This window comes from Saccopteryx bilineata, chromosome X (assembly GCF_036850765.1).
Source record: "Saccopteryx bilineata isolate mSacBil1 chromosome X, mSacBil1_pri_phased_curated, whole genome shotgun sequence".
NCBI classification, from domain to species: Eukaryota; Metazoa; Chordata; class Mammalia; order Chiroptera; family Emballonuridae; genus Saccopteryx; species Saccopteryx bilineata.
The window spans coordinates 38,443,154-38,461,844 of record NC_089502.1 but is presented as its reverse complement, the minus strand read 5'-3'; the positions used below and the strand labels follow the sequence as shown (position 1 = coordinate 38,461,844).

At 37.7% G+C, this 18,691-nt stretch overlaps 2 protein-coding genes across 2 annotated transcripts in view; one reads left to right on the top strand and one right to left on the bottom strand.

The window, feature by feature from the left end:
* Positions 1 to 18,691, bottom strand: part of TRPC5 (transient receptor potential cation channel subfamily C member 5) — a 356,447-nt gene that overhangs the window by 119,257 nt on the left and 218,499 nt on the right. The gene's annotated exons all lie outside the window — the stretch shown is intronic.
* TRPC5OS (TRPC5 opposite strand) lies at positions 8,959 to 9,291 on the top strand. Its single transcript, XM_066249197.1, has one exon. It carries the CDS (start codon positions 8,959 to 8,961, stop codon positions 9,289 to 9,291), a length of 333 nt encoding a protein of 110 aa, XP_066105294.1.

Sequence of the window (18,691 nt, the reverse complement as noted above, 5' to 3'; positions counted from 1 at the left end):
TTAGAATAATTTTGTCCAAAGTGCCCTTTGGGGTTGGTTCTTATATTTTTATTATTTTAAAATTTTTTATTGATTGATTTTTTTTAGAGAGGGAGAGAAAGGGGATGAGAGGAGAGGAGAGAGAGAGAGAGAGAGAGAGAGAGAGAGAGAGAGAAGAGAGAAGAGAGAGAGAGAGAGAGAAGAGAGAAGAGAGAGAGAGAGAGAGAGAGAGAGACTGATTTATTGTTCCACTTATATATGCATTCATTGGTTGCTCCTTGTATGTACCCAGTCAGGAGGACAGTCTAGCCAACTGGTCTAGCTGGCCAGGGCTCCTTTGGGAATGGTTTTGAGCTTTTTAACTTTTTAAAAATTTTTATTAATTTTAATTTATTGTGTTTACATGGATTCAAGTATCACACTGAATATAACTGCCTCATCCCCTACCCCTGTGTCACTTTTTATACCCCCTCTGCCCCCCTCCCCCTAACTCCCTCCCTCCTTCCCTCTAGGACTTGCTGTCCTGTTATGTATATCTCTGTGTTATGTATATATAATTTCACTAATCCCTTTACCTTCTCTGAGCTTTTCAATTTATTATCCACCCCAGGTCCTCCCAATTTCAAAATCTAGGTAAAATTAAAAAAAAAAAATTCCATTGACTTGAAAGAGAGCAAGAGAGAATCATTAACTCATTGTTCCACTTAGCTTTGTACTCATTGATTGCTACTTCTAGTGCCCTGACTAGAAATTGAACCCGTGACCTCCCATGACCTCTCGTGACCTCCTGCAACCTCACGCGACCTCCCACAACCTCTCGCGACATCCCTGGACCTCTCACAACTTCCTGGGACTTCAGCGCACCTGGACGCTGCTGTTTTATCCCCTGTGCCACCAGGCCAGGTACTAGGTAACATTTTTAAAAAAAATTTATTGATTTTAGTTTATTGTGGTTACATAGATTCACGTGACCCACCGAATATATCCCCTCCTCCCCCGTGTGTGAGGTAGAGTGCGGCAGTGCGTTTACCTCAGTTCTCCTCCCACTACTGAGAACTTATCTCTGAAATATCGCGGGACTTCGTTCAGTACATTTTACTGAGCGGTTAGCTCTTAGGCGCCAGCCTAGAACTCAGCACAGCACACCTCAGGTAAGGGAAGGAATCTCGGTTTTTCAGGATTCTCAAATTTCCAATCCAGAATGCTAGTCTCAAACTTTATGCGGATTTCTCTTTTTCCTTAGTAGAGTCTCTTTGCCTTCGGGGAGAAACCTCACCTTCAATTTGTGCCTGGAATTAGTAATCGCCTCGTGATCTTCAGATCACTTCAGAAGGACTCTTGGTTGCCGGTAGTTTTAGTTCGAAGGACTCTTAGTTCTCTGAAGGTTTAGTTCAGTTTGTCTTTGTTTCCAAAGGTCGCGGATATCTTTAAACCTATCAAACTTGCAGTTTATCCTTCTTTATTGTTCTTTTTTTCAGTCTTGACAGGATCATCCGTATTCGAGTTGAAAGCGGAAGTCCTGAAGACGTTTGCTAGGCAGCACCTTGACCCTCTCGGGTCCATCCATCCCGGTATATCCATCCCGGTTCTATCACAGGTAAGTAATTTCTGAGTGTTTGGGCCAATTCAGTAGGTAAGAGTAAGGACAGATAAAATGGACACAACATTGCAGTCACAAATGATATCTATAGATCCCTGAGGGGACTGATCAGACTGTCTCCATCACTCTGCCATAGAACTCACTGTCCTAAGAATTTGGAGTTCAGCCAGATCTCAAGGATAGCAAATCAGATGAACATTCTCAGTTCTATTCCTGCTTCGAATGAGATGTCATCTTAGGTTCAAATAAGGAAAATTTTGCTCCTGTAGGTACCTGATTTTGTGCCTCTGGCAAAGGACCTGAGGAGTCAGACCTGGACTGATTTCCAGTTCTACAGCCTTACTTAATTATTTGACTTATGGGCACGTTGCTTAATTTCGCTGATCCTCAAATTTTTTCATGTGTAACTTCATTGTGTTAACTGAGGATTAAATGTACTGTACTAATATAAGAAAAATGTGTTTCACAGTGCTTAAAACATAATAGGTCTTCCATAAATATGAGCATTTATTAATATAGTTACTTACGGGTATATCATCTCATTTGATATAGTTTTTGAGGCTGGGGATTATGCTTGGATACTTTTGTGGGGAGGAAAATTTACATACAGTGAGATGCACAAATCTTAAGAGTACCATTTTATGAAGTTTTTTTTTCATTCTGTGAGTTTTGACAAATGAATACTCTTGTGTAACCTAAAACTCAGTCTAAAACATGATCATTACCATCACCCCAGAGAGTTCTCTTACACCTCTTCTCAGTCAATTCCCAGTCCTCCAGATATAGCCGCTATTCTGACTCTTTCTGCTGTAGATCATTTTATATTTCATGGAATTACATATGAATGAAATCATACACTATGCATTCTTCTTTTGTGGCTTTTTTTTTTCTATAAGTATAATGTTTTTCATATCCGTCCATGTGTTGTCCCTATCAGTATGGCTTGCTTTCTTTTCTTTCTTTCTTTTCTTTCCCTTCCTTCCCTTCCTTCCTTTCCTTCCTTTCCTTCCTTCCTTCTTTCCTTTCTTCTTTGCATTTTTCTGAAATGAGAAGCAAGGAGACAGAGAGGCAGACTCCCGTATGTACCCGACCAGGATCCACTCAGCATGGCTACCAGGGGGCGATGCTCTGCCCACCTGGGGCGTTGCTCTATTGCAACCAGAGCCATTTTTTAGCACCTGAGTCAGAGGCCATGGCAGCATCCTCAGCGCCTGGGCCAACTTTGCTCCAACGGAGCCTTAGCTGCAGAAGGGGAAGAGAGAGACAGAGAGGAAGGAGAGGGGGAGGGGTGGAGAAGCAGATGGGCGCTTCTCCTGTGTGCCCTGGCCGGGAATCGAACCTGGGACTCCTGCACGCCAGGCCAACGCTCTACCACTGAGCCAACCGGCCAGGGCCCCTAGTGGTTTTCTTTTTATTGAATATTAGTATCACATTTTATGAATATACCAGTATGTTTATCATTTTATCCGTTCTCCTTTTGATTGACACTTGGGCTCTTTCCACTTTTTTTGTGGAGAGAGCGGTATTATACATAATGCTGCTGTGACCATTTTTGCAGAAGTCTTTTTGTAAACTTCCATTTCTTGGGTAAATATCTTGGAGTGGAATTGCTGGGACTACATAGTTGCTTGCTTAGTTTTAGGAAAAAAACTGCCAGATGTTTTCAAAAAGGTTGTACCATTTTATACTCCTACCAGCAATATGTGAGAATTCTGGTTGCTCTACATATCTGACAACATTTGATATCATGAATCTTTAATTTTAGCCAGTATAGTGAGTGTGCTGTGGTTTCTTATTGTGATGGTAATTTGCATTTCATGATGATTATTGACATTGAATGTATTTTCATGTGCTTATTAGCTATAGGCATACCTCAGCAGTATTACAGGTTCAATTCCAGACTACCACAATAAAATAAATATCACAATAAAGCAAGTCACACAATATTTTTCGGTTTTTCAATGCATATGAAAGTTATGTTCCACTATACTGTGGCCTGTTAAGTGTGCAGTAGCATTATGTTTTAAAAAAATAATGTACATACTTTAATTAAAAATGCTTTATTTCTAAAAATGCTACTGTCATCTGAGCCTTCAGCAAGTTGTAAACTTTTTGGCTGGTGGAGGGTCTTGCATTGATGTTGATAGCTACTGACTGATCAGGATGGTGGTTGCTGAAGGTTGGGGTGGCTGTGGCAATTTCTTAAAATAATACAATAGTGGTATTTGCCTCATCAGTTAAAAGTTTGCCACATTGATTGACTCTTCTTTTCACAAACGATTTCTTGAATATCACTGACTTGATCACCATAACAAAAATAATACTGATGAAAAAGTTTGAAATATGATATAGAAACACAAAGTGAGCAAATGCTGTTGAGGAAATGACTTGCTCGATCCAGGGTTTCCACAAACTTTCAGTTTGTAAAAAATACACTATCTGTGAAGCACAATAAATTGAAATAATAAAATGAGGTAAGCCTGTATTTATTTTTCTAAATTTTTTAAATGTTTGTTCAAATATTTTGGCCATTTTAAGAACTGGTTTGTTGGTCTTTATTTTTGAGTTGTAGGAGCTCTTGATAGATTCTGGGTACAATTTCTTTATTACATATCTGTTTTGTGACTATTTTCTCTTTCTGTGAATTACCTGCTCATTTTATTAACTGTGTATTTTAATGAATTGGTTTATCTTTGTACCTCCTGCTCTCCCCATGCATGGTTGAAACTTGATAATATTTACTAATTGAAAGCTAAAATTTGTTCCTTGTTCTCTCCTTTCTTTCCTTCCTTTATTCAGCAACACTTAGTGATTACCTACTGTATGGTAGGCTCTCTTCTGTGCTTTTGGGAATACAGAGAAAAACAAAACAGGTAAGCTTCTAATCCAATGACACTTGTATTTTAGTGTGTATGTATATGGTGGTGGGGGTAGGAGACAGAAAAACAAATAAATAAACAAGAAAATAGGAGGTAATTGTAGGTTCCATAATACAAAAATACACTGTATGCATAATGAGGAAGCATTAATTAAGGGCCTTTTTCAGGTTGGAGGATAAAAAAATCTGAAGAGGTAATATTTAAACTGAGACCAGAATGAGAAGAAGCTGGTTTCTTTTTTTTCCCCTGGGGGAAAAGGATCTCAGGCAGAGGGAACAGCTAATTAATTAAAAGGCCCTTAACGTGATTTGGAGCTGGGTGCAAATGATACAAAATACCCCTTTAGGCAAACTAAGGTATGAGAAATTGGTTGCTTTGAAAATTATAATTGGAATAAGATGATACTATACTGTTCCTCTTCCTTAGAACTGCAATACTTAGCAGTTTCTCAATGTCTTTCTCACCCTTCCCGCAACTCCCAGCTCCTAGGATGCTTCGAAGATAAGATTTGTGGATTAGCTAACACAATAGCTATCTGGGTTAAGGCTAGGTCATGAAATTTTTCCCATCAAAGGTTACCAAGTGAAGAAGTAAATCAAAGGTTGCATAAGTAATAAGTAACTACATTTGTCTTTATAAAATATGAAATGTTCTACCTCTGTTTTTTATGTTTAGATTGTGTAATGTGAGTGTATAAATAAAATACCAATTTGATAAATGGAATATAATTTATTTCTAAATTTTCCCCAGTTTAGAGAGAGATAGAAAAAAAGAAGATGATGAGAGGAGGTAGTGGAAGATAGAGACAGAGAGAAAGTGACATAGAATGAAAAACATAGGTGTAGAAATGGAGGTATATACACCAAGAGAAAAAATGAAAGAGACCTGGAGTGAGGTAGAGAAGCTAAGACAAGACTGGGTGAAAGGGAAGCCAGAAGTTAAATAGGTTTTGTGTGAGTGTGTTTCTATCATCTTCTCATGGCCTTGGACTATGGACAACATAGTAGGTTACTGTTTTCTTTGAAAAATGTGATAGTACTTTCTAGTAAAATTTAATAATACCTTTCTTCTGGTTTTCCCTTCTGATGAGCTGATTCAATTTTACATTAATGCCAAATTTCTTGCATGATTTTTTTTCATTTTTTTTCTATTAGACTGTGTTTTCCTCTAATCAAGAACATAATTAAATACAATAGAAACAGACTCATAGATGCAGAGAATGGACTGACAGCTGTCAGAGGGGATAGGGGTTGGGGAACTGGGAAAAAGGTGAAGGGATTAAGCAAAGAAAAAAACTTATAGACACAGACAACGAGATTGGAGATTGTTGGAAGAAAAGAGGAAGAATCTCCTCCTTCCTGGAGATTGCAGGAAGAAAAGAGGTGGGGAGAGGTGGGAAAGGGTAGAGGGGGGAATAGATGGTGATGGAAGGAGACTTGACTTGGGGTGGTGAGCACACAATACAGTGTACAGATGCTGTTTTGTAGAACTGTGCACCTGAAACCTGTATAATTTTATTAACCAATGTCACCCAAATAAATTTAATAAAATTAAAAAAAAGAAAAAACAGAGATTCTTTGAGTTAAAAGAAACTGCGACAGCTGTAGTACCCATTCTCCCATACTTCAGACAGAAAGTTGCCTAATCATCATGGTTTTGACCATTACTATAGGGCAAACCATTTCTACTGTCAGTATTTCAGACCAAGAAAAGTGTGGTTCTGACAGGACTTATGCTGAGTGCAGGTAGGTTATAATTGAGTGGGTCAAACTAGGCCCTATGGAGCAAGTTCCATGTGAAAATCACAGACCATCTGACTGACTTGCTGTACTCCAGTAAAGGTCTAAGAAGTACAGTTAGCTGGGCATTACTCTGGTCAGAATGGCTGGAAACAGGGCAATACTGGATTTGGCATTATCCTAAAAAATGTGAGATGGATAACTGCTTTCTAATACTCTCCATTAGAAGAAGTTGACTGAGCCTGGAGAGGATAAAAAACCAGCCTAATTTGTAGTACTGGTGGTTAGAACTGTAATATGTATGTATGCCCAAGAAAACAATTAGTCAAAGGTATATAGCTACACTGATCAGTCATGGACTGAAAATATATGCTGTAATATAAAACTATAGATTGGACTATAGCAGGAAGAGCAAACTCATAAAGTGAGATGTGAAAATAAACCAATGAAAGTAACTTAGCATTCATATAAGATATGTACCGGCTCATCAGAATGAAAAGACAGAGTAATCTACTTAGGAGGAGACAACTGGATACTCCAAAACTAATGTAGACTCTGCAGTCTTAGGGACTCCAAGGCCCAACTCTGTTATCTTGTCAGTTAAATTTAAATCTGCAGAATTGGCACATGAAACCTCAGGACATATGGCCATAATATACTAGATAAGCAGACAAGAAAGAGTGAAAAAACAAAAAGCAGGCAAGTAAGCAATGTAAGATAGGTCAAATCACTAAAAACTCAAATCTTCAATAAACTATTTTTTAAGTATAGTTGACCTATGATACTATATTAGTTTCAGGTATACAATATAGTGATTTGGTAAATATTTATTCCTTATGATGTGATCACCACAATAAGTCTAGTAACCATCTGTCACCATTGCAAGCCTATTATGATAATATTGACTATTTTCCCCATGTTATTTCCACAGACATTACATCTCTGTGACTTACTTGTTTTTTAGATATAACTCGTTTTTAATGGAAATGGGGTTGATAAACCAGACAGATGTGACAGGTAGATTATATTGGGTCAATTCTTAGATTTTTAATCAAAGAATATTGCTTTAAAGAACCATAAACATTCAGAAAGAAGGTTTGCAAGACACACGAGACATTGCAATGAGAATAGTATGACCATGGCTTTTAGACAAAGTTAGAGAAACTATATGCCAGATAGAGAAATAGGAAAAGACCAATGAGCTAATTTTATAACAGAAGTCCAGAATTTGCAAAACACAGAGAATGTGGGACTTTCATTTACCATATACAGTAGTACCTTGACACATGAGTTTAATTAGTTTCATGACCAAGCTCATGACTCATTATGCTCATGTGTCAAATAGAATTTCCCCATTTAAATGAATGGGAATGCAATTAATCCATTCCAGGCCCCAAAAACCACTTAATTTTTTGTTTTACATGCTTTTAAATAAGAAAATGTGCATTATAAATAACAAATACACACACACAGAGACACACAGTGGTACTTTGAGATATGAACAGACCAACATGCAAATTCTTTTAAGATATGAGCTGCGACTCGGTCTGTATTTTTGTTAGAGATCCAAGCGAAATTCCGAGATAGGAGTCATGATTCGGGAAGCTGCCACTAGTTGGCGCATTGGCGCATGGTTCCAGTATCGGCAGTTTGATATACAAGTTGACTGACTTATGAGCTTGGTTACAGAACTAATTAAATTCGTATCTCAAGGTACCACAGTATATATATAAATTAATAAGAGAATGTAAAGAAATAAACTGGTTTATGAAGTCTACCTTCAAGGTCAGGCAAAGATGCTGGTGGAGGAGGTTTTCATTTCGTGTGCTACCACTTAACTTACTCTCTACACACTTAACCCTTCATTTAATTGCAAAATTTAACTTACACACTATGTGTAATATGTAACTTTATTGCTAAACTTAATTGCTATTTTTTTACTTTGCTTAATCATCATCATTTTCTTCACTGACTTGTTTTTTTCACCACATTTTCCTTGCTTTCTCTTAGAGGCTGTTTCAACAAAAACCTTTCCATAGAAGTTTGTTTCTTCCTCCCTTTCAGGACTTTTGGCAGGTCATCTAGTAGAGGGTGGTGGAAGCTCATGATTCAAATATTCACTCGTGACTTAAAGCAAAAAATCCTGCCAGTGATAGCTCATCTCTCAAATTGCTGGTGATTTAAAGTGCTCATGTATCAAGGCGCCACTGTATTTCCTAGGCTGTAGAGGCAATTGGAAACTTTAATTAATGGATTATTATAACACAGAAAGAATTTAGCAGTACCAGATATAAATGGCATTGGAGCAAATTTGCTAATAAAGACAGAATTAACTGAAAGATTGAGTGAATATATCTTCCTCAATAGAGATATTCAAGAAAGATAGACAAACTACCTATGCTCACTTTGTTCTCAAATTACCTAAGAAGAGATAAATACCATGAAATGTTTAAAAGAGAGTATGAGTAGTAGATCCTTATAAGGTCATCACATAAAGAAGAGCAATAGCTAGGGATACCCTTTCAATCTTATCCTATAGCCAGAACCTGTGAACGTGTGGGATGCCTAAAGGCTCAAGGGTACTAATGTTTATGTTTGTTTATTTTTCTATTATTAGATCTGCTTTGCTGTCTTCTCTGAGCTGTGACAGTCTGCCAGATAATCATTACAATAACAGTTCACTACCAGTACCAATAAGAGTACCACAAGTAATATTGTGAGAGGTTCACCAACTTTTATCTTCGGAAAAGAACATTCAGACATGGAGGCTGTGCCAATCCCTGTACTAGTTAGTGGAATTGTTGATTGTGTAGCCCAACTAATAAGAATAGCTGAAGAGATTTTACGACTGATATCACAAGAACAAGCTCCTCCTGTAGAGCAAAATAATGTAGTAGAGCAGACAGCAGCAGAGCCACCTCTTTCCGAGGAATCTTCATTACCAGACCTTGCTAATTTCTCAGATTTAGAATCAATACTTGCACCAAGAGAAGATGAAAACCTAATGTTTGATGTAGATCAAGCTATGTCAGACATGGAAAACTTATGTGAAGATGCACTCTTGGATATAAACGATGACTTAAAAAATGGATGAGACCCACCAGCATATAAGAACTGATTGTTTTTCTGTTTCTAATATTTTCCTTTTTCTGTTTCAAATATTTTCTGATTCTTATAAAATGTTAGAAGTATAAATTTCTCCTAATTCTGCACAATTTCCTTACTAGTACCTTATAGAGCATGTAATAATTGATTTAGTTCCAGAAGAGACTGATCTCTTTCTTCATCTTACAAATTTATTTTAAAAACTCTGAATTTAGCTTTATGGTTCTTTCTTTACACATACCTGTTCTCCTGCTAGGATTCCTGATAACAGGCACAAACAATAACAAAGAGAATAAACTTATTATCTAACAGTGGAGTGAAGACCTGATGAACTCTATCACATCTTGAGACCCAGTTTCAAAGCTCTACAATGAATGGAAACTGAAAGGGGAATAACTCAGCACGATGGCATTAGAGTGAATATATTCACATTAACAGAACAATATTGGAACACTTTTACTTAAGAAGATATAACTTCTTCCTTTAAAAGGCCTCTGTAATAGGCCTTTAAGAAAGTGTGTCAACCAGTGGAGTCTATAGCAGACTAGGAGAAATACTCTGAAAAATCAGCATGTACCAGATAATAAAACTGCAGAAAGGCTTTCAGATAACTTCTACAAGAGAGAAACCTCTGAAAAAGCTGACACCAAGAGGTTGCAATTCAGGACTGTTTCCTCAAATGCTGACCCACATTGCAACTACTCGGCAATATTTCCCAAATGGAAATGGCAAATTATACCAAATATCAAGAAAGAAGTACTAGTACTAGAAGGATGAGATAAAGCCCTACAAGGACTATTCACCAATGCAAAGTCAAATACTTATAGTCTATAAATAGTAGTGCATAAAGTATATCTTCTTGAATATTGCTAAATTTATAAAGACTAGCTTATTGATTATTATAGTGAACCTGCTGCAGCCTTGTTAGAGAAATTTTAACTATCAGGAGGTAGGAAAATATGAATTTAAAAAAGATATGGACTGGTATTTAGCCACAATAATTCTGCAGATACCAGAGAGGGAAAATGCACTAGTTAGAGGACCCCTGTGTCAAAACCAAGAGGGGCCAAATAAATGTGTGGGAAGTTCAGTGATCCTACTAATTCCATGCCTTACATTATCCTCACTTCTAGTTGGAAGAATATCTACCATTCAGACAAACCCATGTACACTATAGTCCTCCTTTCTTGAGAAAGGCTTTTGTATCCTACCTATGTCATGGGCAACAACTATGTAAAGACATAAAAGTGTACCATTAGACAAAATGGTATTTTGTGTCAAAATAAAACTCAAAGCATAAATATTTGGGCAAGATCAGGAAACATATCTAAGGAAACCTGTAAATCTGCTACAAATTCTATTTGATGAACAGTTTAACTGTAAACAGACAGATCTGGTGCTCCTCTAATATAGATACTGAAGGGTAGCTATTTCTCCTACTAGAATTCTAGAATCTGGACTTTATACAATTCTAAAACAAATTAGTGTGAACTTGTTAAAACTTTCAGTATTAATGAGAGAACATAAGCAACTATGCTAACTCAAGCAAGCTTACAAACTCACTTACAAACCAAAAGTAATCTGTGAGACTATTCTAGACCTTGAAACAAGATAAAGCTTGAACTAGGCTATAAAACAACAAATGTTCAACAGGACCCTTAGGTATCAAAGCACAAAAGCCACACACCTATGTGGAGCTGGCTGGCTAGCTGCTTGGCTAAGTGGGTCACCTGGAAAGATTGTACTATAATGATACTTTAGGAATAGATAATATTTGCTTTAACTGTGTGATTTTATGTGTTTAAAAATTGTTAAGATGTAACCTTACTCTAAGCAATGATATTTGTATTAAGTATGTTTGTTCTTTGAAACATAATTAGAAATAGAATCAATATTGATAAGAAATAAGCATAAGAAATAAGAAAATAGGAATAAGAGCTAGTAGGAAAGGTATTTTCAGGAGAGACAAGAAAAGCAGTAAGTTGCTAACAGTCATGCAGCTGTTTATGGTGGATATTGATGACATAGAGTTAGTTCCTAAGCAGGTTTATGAACCTAGCCTTGTTTTTGTCATATGCAAATTAGAAAACCCTAAGTTGTTGTTACTGATAGAAATAGTTTGCCGTCAGTTGACACAAGTAGTGCACTTAAAAGCTCAATTAGAAGGAGTTGTATTAACTAACTTGGCAGCTTACAGATTGGATGCCTCTGATTGGAATCCTACATCTCTTCTCCAAGGAGAATCCAAACTAGCCCTTATCTGGATTTAAAAATATATATATCAAATTTATTAGAATGACATTGGTTAATGAAATTTTATGGGCTTCAGGTGTACGATTCTGTAATGCCTCATCTGTATGTTGTATTGTGTGTTCACCACCCAAGTCAAGTCTCCTTCCATTTCTGGATCTTGAGACCAACACTAAGGCCAATTGTTATATTGCATGGAGGGATAGAGAGGGAGACAGGCTAATCATCCTGAGACAAACTTAAAGGTATGAAAACCAAGGGAGATAGTCTGGTAGATGGTAATGAATTTGGAAGCACAGATCTTCAACCAAGAGAGATATGTTGGCAGATAGCAGTGAATTAGGAAGCACAAGTCTTCATCCTGTGTGTTTTGGCTAAAGTGTATGGGAAGTTGTGATTACATAGTTGCATACTTATGTGTGATGATTACTGCCAGTTATTAGATTATAATTAAATATAATCCTTATTAGTTATTGAATCACATCATCTTATTGTTATGGTTTTTAACAGATTTTAACTAATAAACTTTAATTCACAAATCAAAGATCTTGTGGTCATTTTAATTACTTGGTGAGTTTGGAGGTTACTGAAAAACATAAAAGAACCCCACTCAACAGAAGGGGGAGTATACTCAAAGAATATTGCACCAGGACTCTGAGATTCAACCTTTCTCTTTGTCACATAATCCTGAAAAAAAATCTCTGAAATTTAGTCCTTTCCTGTTTGTAAAATGAGAATTAAAAGTTCCACCTATTTTTGGTGGTAATAAGGAACAAAAAAATGGTACAGTTCTCAAAGGCCTTGGTATGAGATATCTGACAATGGGACGAGTATTTGAAATAATGGCTTTTAAGGAATATCTTTAAAATGTCTATTTGACAATACCTGCAAGTCTGTGTGACATGTAAAGCTTATCGAATAGTTTTACATTTGTTTTCTTAGAGATTAACACTTTTTTTTTTAGATTAAGACTTTCTTAATTTACTTAATGTCAAAGTTATTGTTTTGACTCAACTTTTGTTTCATTCCTTTGATTTTTTTTCTTCTTTTTCTTTTTTCCTAACCAAGTTAAATTCTTTTTGGGAGATCACTCGGGTTAGGATTAGTAATGAGGAAAAAACAATGAAAATGACTTTCAGGAAATAGTGAATTATATTCCATATAAAGTTAAGGTTTTGCTCCTGAGGGATTATGTAACTGAACATTATTAACCCACTATTGTCCAACTTAATTTTTACAGCTATTATTTTTTTTACATCAAAGCTGACTATTGTGTTGCATTGATAGCCTTATCGTAACAGACTAGAGGTGTTTACTCATGTCCTCTTGGAAATGCTTATTACTTTTGTAAAGATCTTATCCCTTCAGTCCACATTTAAAACTTGTTTTTCTGAATATAATACCCTTAATTTATCAACCAACTAACCAACCATAAAACTTAAAAATAATCCCTAGCTCCTGAAGTTATTTGGGAGTTATTTGTATTAACAGATACAACTATACATTGGTCTTGAATGTAATATCTCATTGGGGTAATAAAGAATCTTTGAAGATGATCTCCATTTATACCACTGCAGAATGGAACAGCATTTCAGCAAGGCAAGGAAACCACTGAACTCTTTACCCTTTGTCACAATTTCATCTTAAAGAACCTAATGAAATGCAGAAAGTATCTCAAGAGGTGTTTTTTAGTTTAACACAAGTATCGTGTATAGTAAAGTAGAGAGCCACAGTTATGAAACGCAACTTTAGTATTTCAGATTTCTTTAATCAAAGTTGCCATTAACAAAATCTGTTGCTGAAAATGCACAAATACACATGATTCTAGATTACAACAAATTCTGGCAATATCAATCATTTTATTTATTTATATAAATACTGATCATTTTAATAGTTTTATTCTTACTGAAGTATTGGCCTTTCTTAAAACTATATATTTTAAATTTCTAATGTTTGCAACCCCCTACCTTTCAGTTTTGGAAGATTGTGTTCCAGGTGATTTTATTTATTTATTTATTTATTTATTTATTTATTTGAGAGAGACAGACAGACTGGAAGGGAGAGAAATGAGGAGCATCAATTCTTTGTTGTGGCACCTTAGTTGTTCATTGATTGTTTTCTCATATGTGCCTTGACTGGGGGCTATAGCAGAGTGAGTGACCCCTTTCTCAAGCCAGTGACCTTGGGGTCATGTCCATGATCCCATGCTCAACCCAGCAACCCTGAGCTCAAGCTGATGAGCCTATGTTCAAGTCATATGAGCCTATTCTCAAGCCAGAGACCTTGGATTTCAAACGCGGGTCCCCTGTGTCCCAGGCTGACACTATCCACTGCGCTACTTCCTGGTCAGGCTGCAGATAATTTTATAAAAAAAAATATTGTCTATTTGTTTGTTTGGTCTACGGCCATACCACCCTGAACGCGCCCGATCTCGTCTGTTTGTTTGTTTGTTTGTTTTGTGGAATATAGCTTTTTAGCTCAAGGTTTAAGGGACATGCAGGTATGTTGTCTGTTTGAAACCTTTAGATGTGGGCAGGCTAATATTTGGGTACTTTTCCATGGTGCAGTAGTCTCTGTAGCTCCTCTCTCTCTTTTTTTTTTTTTTTTTTTTTGTATTTTTCTGAAGCTGGAAACGGAGAGACAGTAAGACAGACTCCCGCATGCGCCCGACCGGGATCCACCCGGCATGCCCACCAGGGAGCGACGCTCTGCCCACCAGGGGGCGATGCTCTGCCCCTCCGGGGCGTCGCCCTGCTGCGACCAGAGCCACTCTAGCGCCTGGGGCAGAGGCCAAGGAGCCATCCCCAGCGCCCCGGCCATCTTTGCTCCAATGGAGCCCTGGCTGCGGGAAGGGAAGAGAGAGACAGAGAGGAAGGAAGGGGGGGTGGAGAAGCAAATGGGCGCTTCTACTATGTGCCCTGGCTGGGGATCAAACCAGGGTCCCCCGCACGCCAGGCCGACGCTCTACCGCTGAGCCAATTGGCCAGGGCTCTGTAGCTCCTCTCTTACAATACCTCCGCCTTTTGAAAAAGTTTGTTTTTGTACTGGGTATTTCTGCCTGGTTGGAATTACAGAATAATTTAAAATAAGATTGTACAGGGTGTCAGCAAGAATGACCTTAGAGCAGGGGTCTCAAACTCGCAGCACACGGGCCGCATGCGGCCTGCCGAACAATTTTGTGCGGCCCGCAGACTAATCCACGAAGTTCAGAATATTTTGGATAAAATTAAGTAAGCCTAGGGGCCTACTTGTATTTTTCATTTCTCTAGCATCCTAGCTAGATATTAGCTTAGTTAACAGCAGTTGTGATGCGAACTACAGTTTCTGGTCGTTTTGTGACACTGAGTAAACTGCATGTATGATTGTGCTTGTTGTACTGATTTTTTTTTGTTTTCAACTGCAGTGAGAGAAGTGTTGCGTAACAGTTGCCTTTTGTAGACCTAGTGCGGCCCGCCAAACAGCTGTGATCTTGCTCTGCGGCCCACATGTTGAGTTGAGTTTGAGACCCCTGCCTTAGAGAGTGGAGAAATAGCACATTTCTTCTTTCCTGTTCTGAGTATAGACACTGAGGAAGTAACCTACCTATCTTTGAAGATAGAACCTCATGGTCCAAGTGGAATTAGGCATGAAATCAGATGTGAAAACAAAGACAAGTTTTCTTATTTAGTTTAGCTCTCTCATTCTCATCTAAAGTTTGTTTCTCCTTTGAGTAATTCTGGTCCTGGAAGATATATTTTGTCTAGCCTTCTTCAAGGCCTGAAGCTCATCTGGAAAAGTTCACCTTTTAAAAGATGTCTCCCACTTACTTATGGGCTTCCAACATGCAATCCTCAAACCAAATATATTTCACCAGACCCTGGGGTGTTACTCAGTTTAGGTATAAATTTTTACTTTTTGTGTGTGTGACAGAGACAGAGAGAGAGAGACAAAGGGACAGATTGGGACAGACAGAAAAGGAGAGAGATGAGAAGCATCAATTCTTCATTGCAGCTCCTTAGTTGTCCATTGACTGCTTTCTCATATGTGTGTTAACTTGGGGGCTACAGAAGAGTGAGTGACCCCTTGCTCAAGCTAGTGACCTTGCACTCAAGCCAGTGACCTTGGGCTTTAAGCCAGCGACTTTTGGGCTCAAGTCAGGGACTATAGTTCATGTCTATGGTCCCACGCTTGAGCCAGTGACCCCGTGCTCAAGCTGATGATCCTGTGCTCAAGCCAGCAACCTTGGGATTTTGAACCTGGGTCCTCAGCATCCCAATCTGATGCTAAATTTTTACTTCTTGATAAGTAAGCACAAATAAACTATATACCTACAAGGAATTTGAAGAATTTTATCTACCAGAAAGCTGAACTCATTTGCCCTATATATAATCGAAGGATAAAATTACTTTTCATTCCTTCATTTGTGTCCAATGTAAAGGTTAGTTTGCCTAGTTCTATCATATCATACATAAAGGAGAATTTTTACTGTGAAAGTTGGGAACTATTCATATGTTTCACTTTAAAAAAAAACAAGATTATGGATATTTATTGAACAGACTTAGTCTGCCTTCTCAGATCAAGGACTTTTGAAAATAAGTGTGCTGACACACACTTGAATTATTAGAACCCCAGTAGCTCATAGGATTGTTTCTAATCCAAACATACTAAACTTGAAATTACAAAAGCATCCCCAAAATGAGGACATTGCTGCTTTGTTCAAGGTGATTTGTTCAAGGTTAATCTAAATTAGACATGTAGATTGAATAGAGAGCAATTAGAGACTACGGTTGACTCTTGAACTACTGGTTTGAACTGCCTATGTACACTTATATGCAGATATTTTTCAATAAATATGTACTGTAAGCCTATTTTCTTTATAATTTTCTTAATAGCAGTTTCTTTTCATTAGCTTTATTGTAAGAATACAGTATATTACATATACAAAATATGTGTTAGTTGACATATTATTGCAAATGTTTCCGGTCAATAGTAGGATATTAACAGTTAAGTTTTTGTGAAGTTGAAGTTACAGGTGTATTTTCAACTGTGTGGGGGTGTTGATGCCCCTAACCTCCAGTTGTTCAAGAGTTAATTGTGTACTCATTTGAGAGTCAATGGAACAGTTGTTTTTAAAACTGTATTTCAGAGATTGGGAAGGATTACAAAATTCTTTAGTGGAAATTAAGTCACAATTCAGAAGAAATTTATAGATTTTTTTTTCATTTTTCCAAAGCTGGAAACGGGGAGGCAGTCAGACAGACTCCCGCATGCGCCCGACTGGGATCCACCCGGCATGCCCACCAAGGGGCGATGTTCTGCCCCTCTGGGGCGTCACTCTGTTGCATCCAGAGCCATTCTAGTGCCTGAGGCAGAGGCCACAGAGCCATTCCCAGCGCCCGGGCCATCTTTGCTCCAATGGAGCCTCGCTGCGGGAGGGGAAGAGAGAGACAGAGAGGAAGGAGAGGGGGAGGGGTGGAGAAGCAGATGGGTGCTTCTCCTGTGTGCCCTGGCCGGGAATTGAACCCGGGACCCCTACACGCCAGGCCGACGCTCTACCGCTGAGCCAACCGGCCAGGGCGAGATTTATAGATTTTGATGATTATAAATCATGTTTTACATTCTGGAAACAGTCTTTGGAGTACAAACATTAAGGTATATCTGGATTTTTGAGTTTGCCCTGATAATTGGTGTGGCTTAGTTTTAAAAGAAACTAAACTAAAAATAAAACATAAAATTGAACTAAACTAAAATAAACTATAAAATTTATCTATAGCCGTTGTTAAGGTAATTTATCTTGGAAAATTTGGAGCTAAATATATAAGACTGAAATAATTCTGAAGCCTCTGGCCATGGGATTAAACTTTGGGACATATTTAGGTTTATGTGAAAGTATATTATTTTTCATAAAATTATTGACATTGGAGTTGAGACCTCACTGTCCTTGCTGTATTTACTGTAAGCCTGGAGTTGGGTTTTGATGTGCTCTGACTGAATCCATTCAGTCTATTAAATTCCAGAACTCTCACTGATTTGATTTACAATGAAGAGTAAATACCACCAGGCATAAATTATTGATTTTTGCATAAATACAGTGCTTTTTGGATTACTTTTGTATTACTGCTGAATAAACATAATTTTGAATAGTTAAAAGGTGCTACTGTCTGATCTGTGGTGTGCAGTGGATAGAGCGTCAACCTGGAATGCTGAGGTTGCCTGTTCAAAACCCTAGGCTTGCCTGGTCAAGGCACATATGGGAGTTGATGCTTCCTGCTTTACCTCCCCATCTCTCTCTCTCTCTCCTCTCTAAAATGAATAAAAAAAAATAAGTAAAAGATGTGAGAGTAAAAAAAAAAAAAGGTGCTACTTTGCCAGCATTATGGATTATAAATAACGTGGTCCATATGGGTTCACAACTGTAAAAAAAGTAGACACCCCAAAACTTGTGCATCTTAAAAAAAATGACTCCTATTCATTTTTGGTGATGGTTGCTCATGAATATAAATATAGTACTTAATGCCATTGAACTGTAAACTTAAAAATGCTTAACATGATAAATTTTGTTATGTATATTTTACCACAATAAAAAAATGACCTCTTCTACTTGAATATACACAGCAAATGGACCCTGAAACCAAATTTGGAATTTCTGGCACTTAGTTAAGTCAGGAAAAGGAAATATAATTCCTTGTCACATTCATGTTGGTATAATGATAGCTGAGAAATATATTCCATGAACATATATAATAACATAAGAATATTCTGTAATAACAAAACAAGATAAAAATTTTTTTAAAGAGTCTGAGATAGGGACAGATAGGGGCAGGCATACAAGAAAGGAGAGAGAAGAGAAGCGTCTATTCTTCATTGTGGCATCTTTGTTATTAGTTGATTGCTTGTTCATTGATTGCTTTCTCATATGTGCCTTGACCCAGGGGGCAATAGCAGAGTGAGTGACCCCTTGCTGAAGCCAGAGACCTTGGGCTCAAGCCAGCAACCTTGGGCTTCAAGCCAGTGACCTTGGGCTTCAAGCCAGTGACCTTTGAGCTCAAGCCAGCAACCATGGGATCATGTGTATGATCAACACTCAAGCCAGCAACCCCACACTCAAGCTGGTGAGCCCGCTCTCAAGCCGGATGAGCCTGTGCTCAAGCCGATGACTT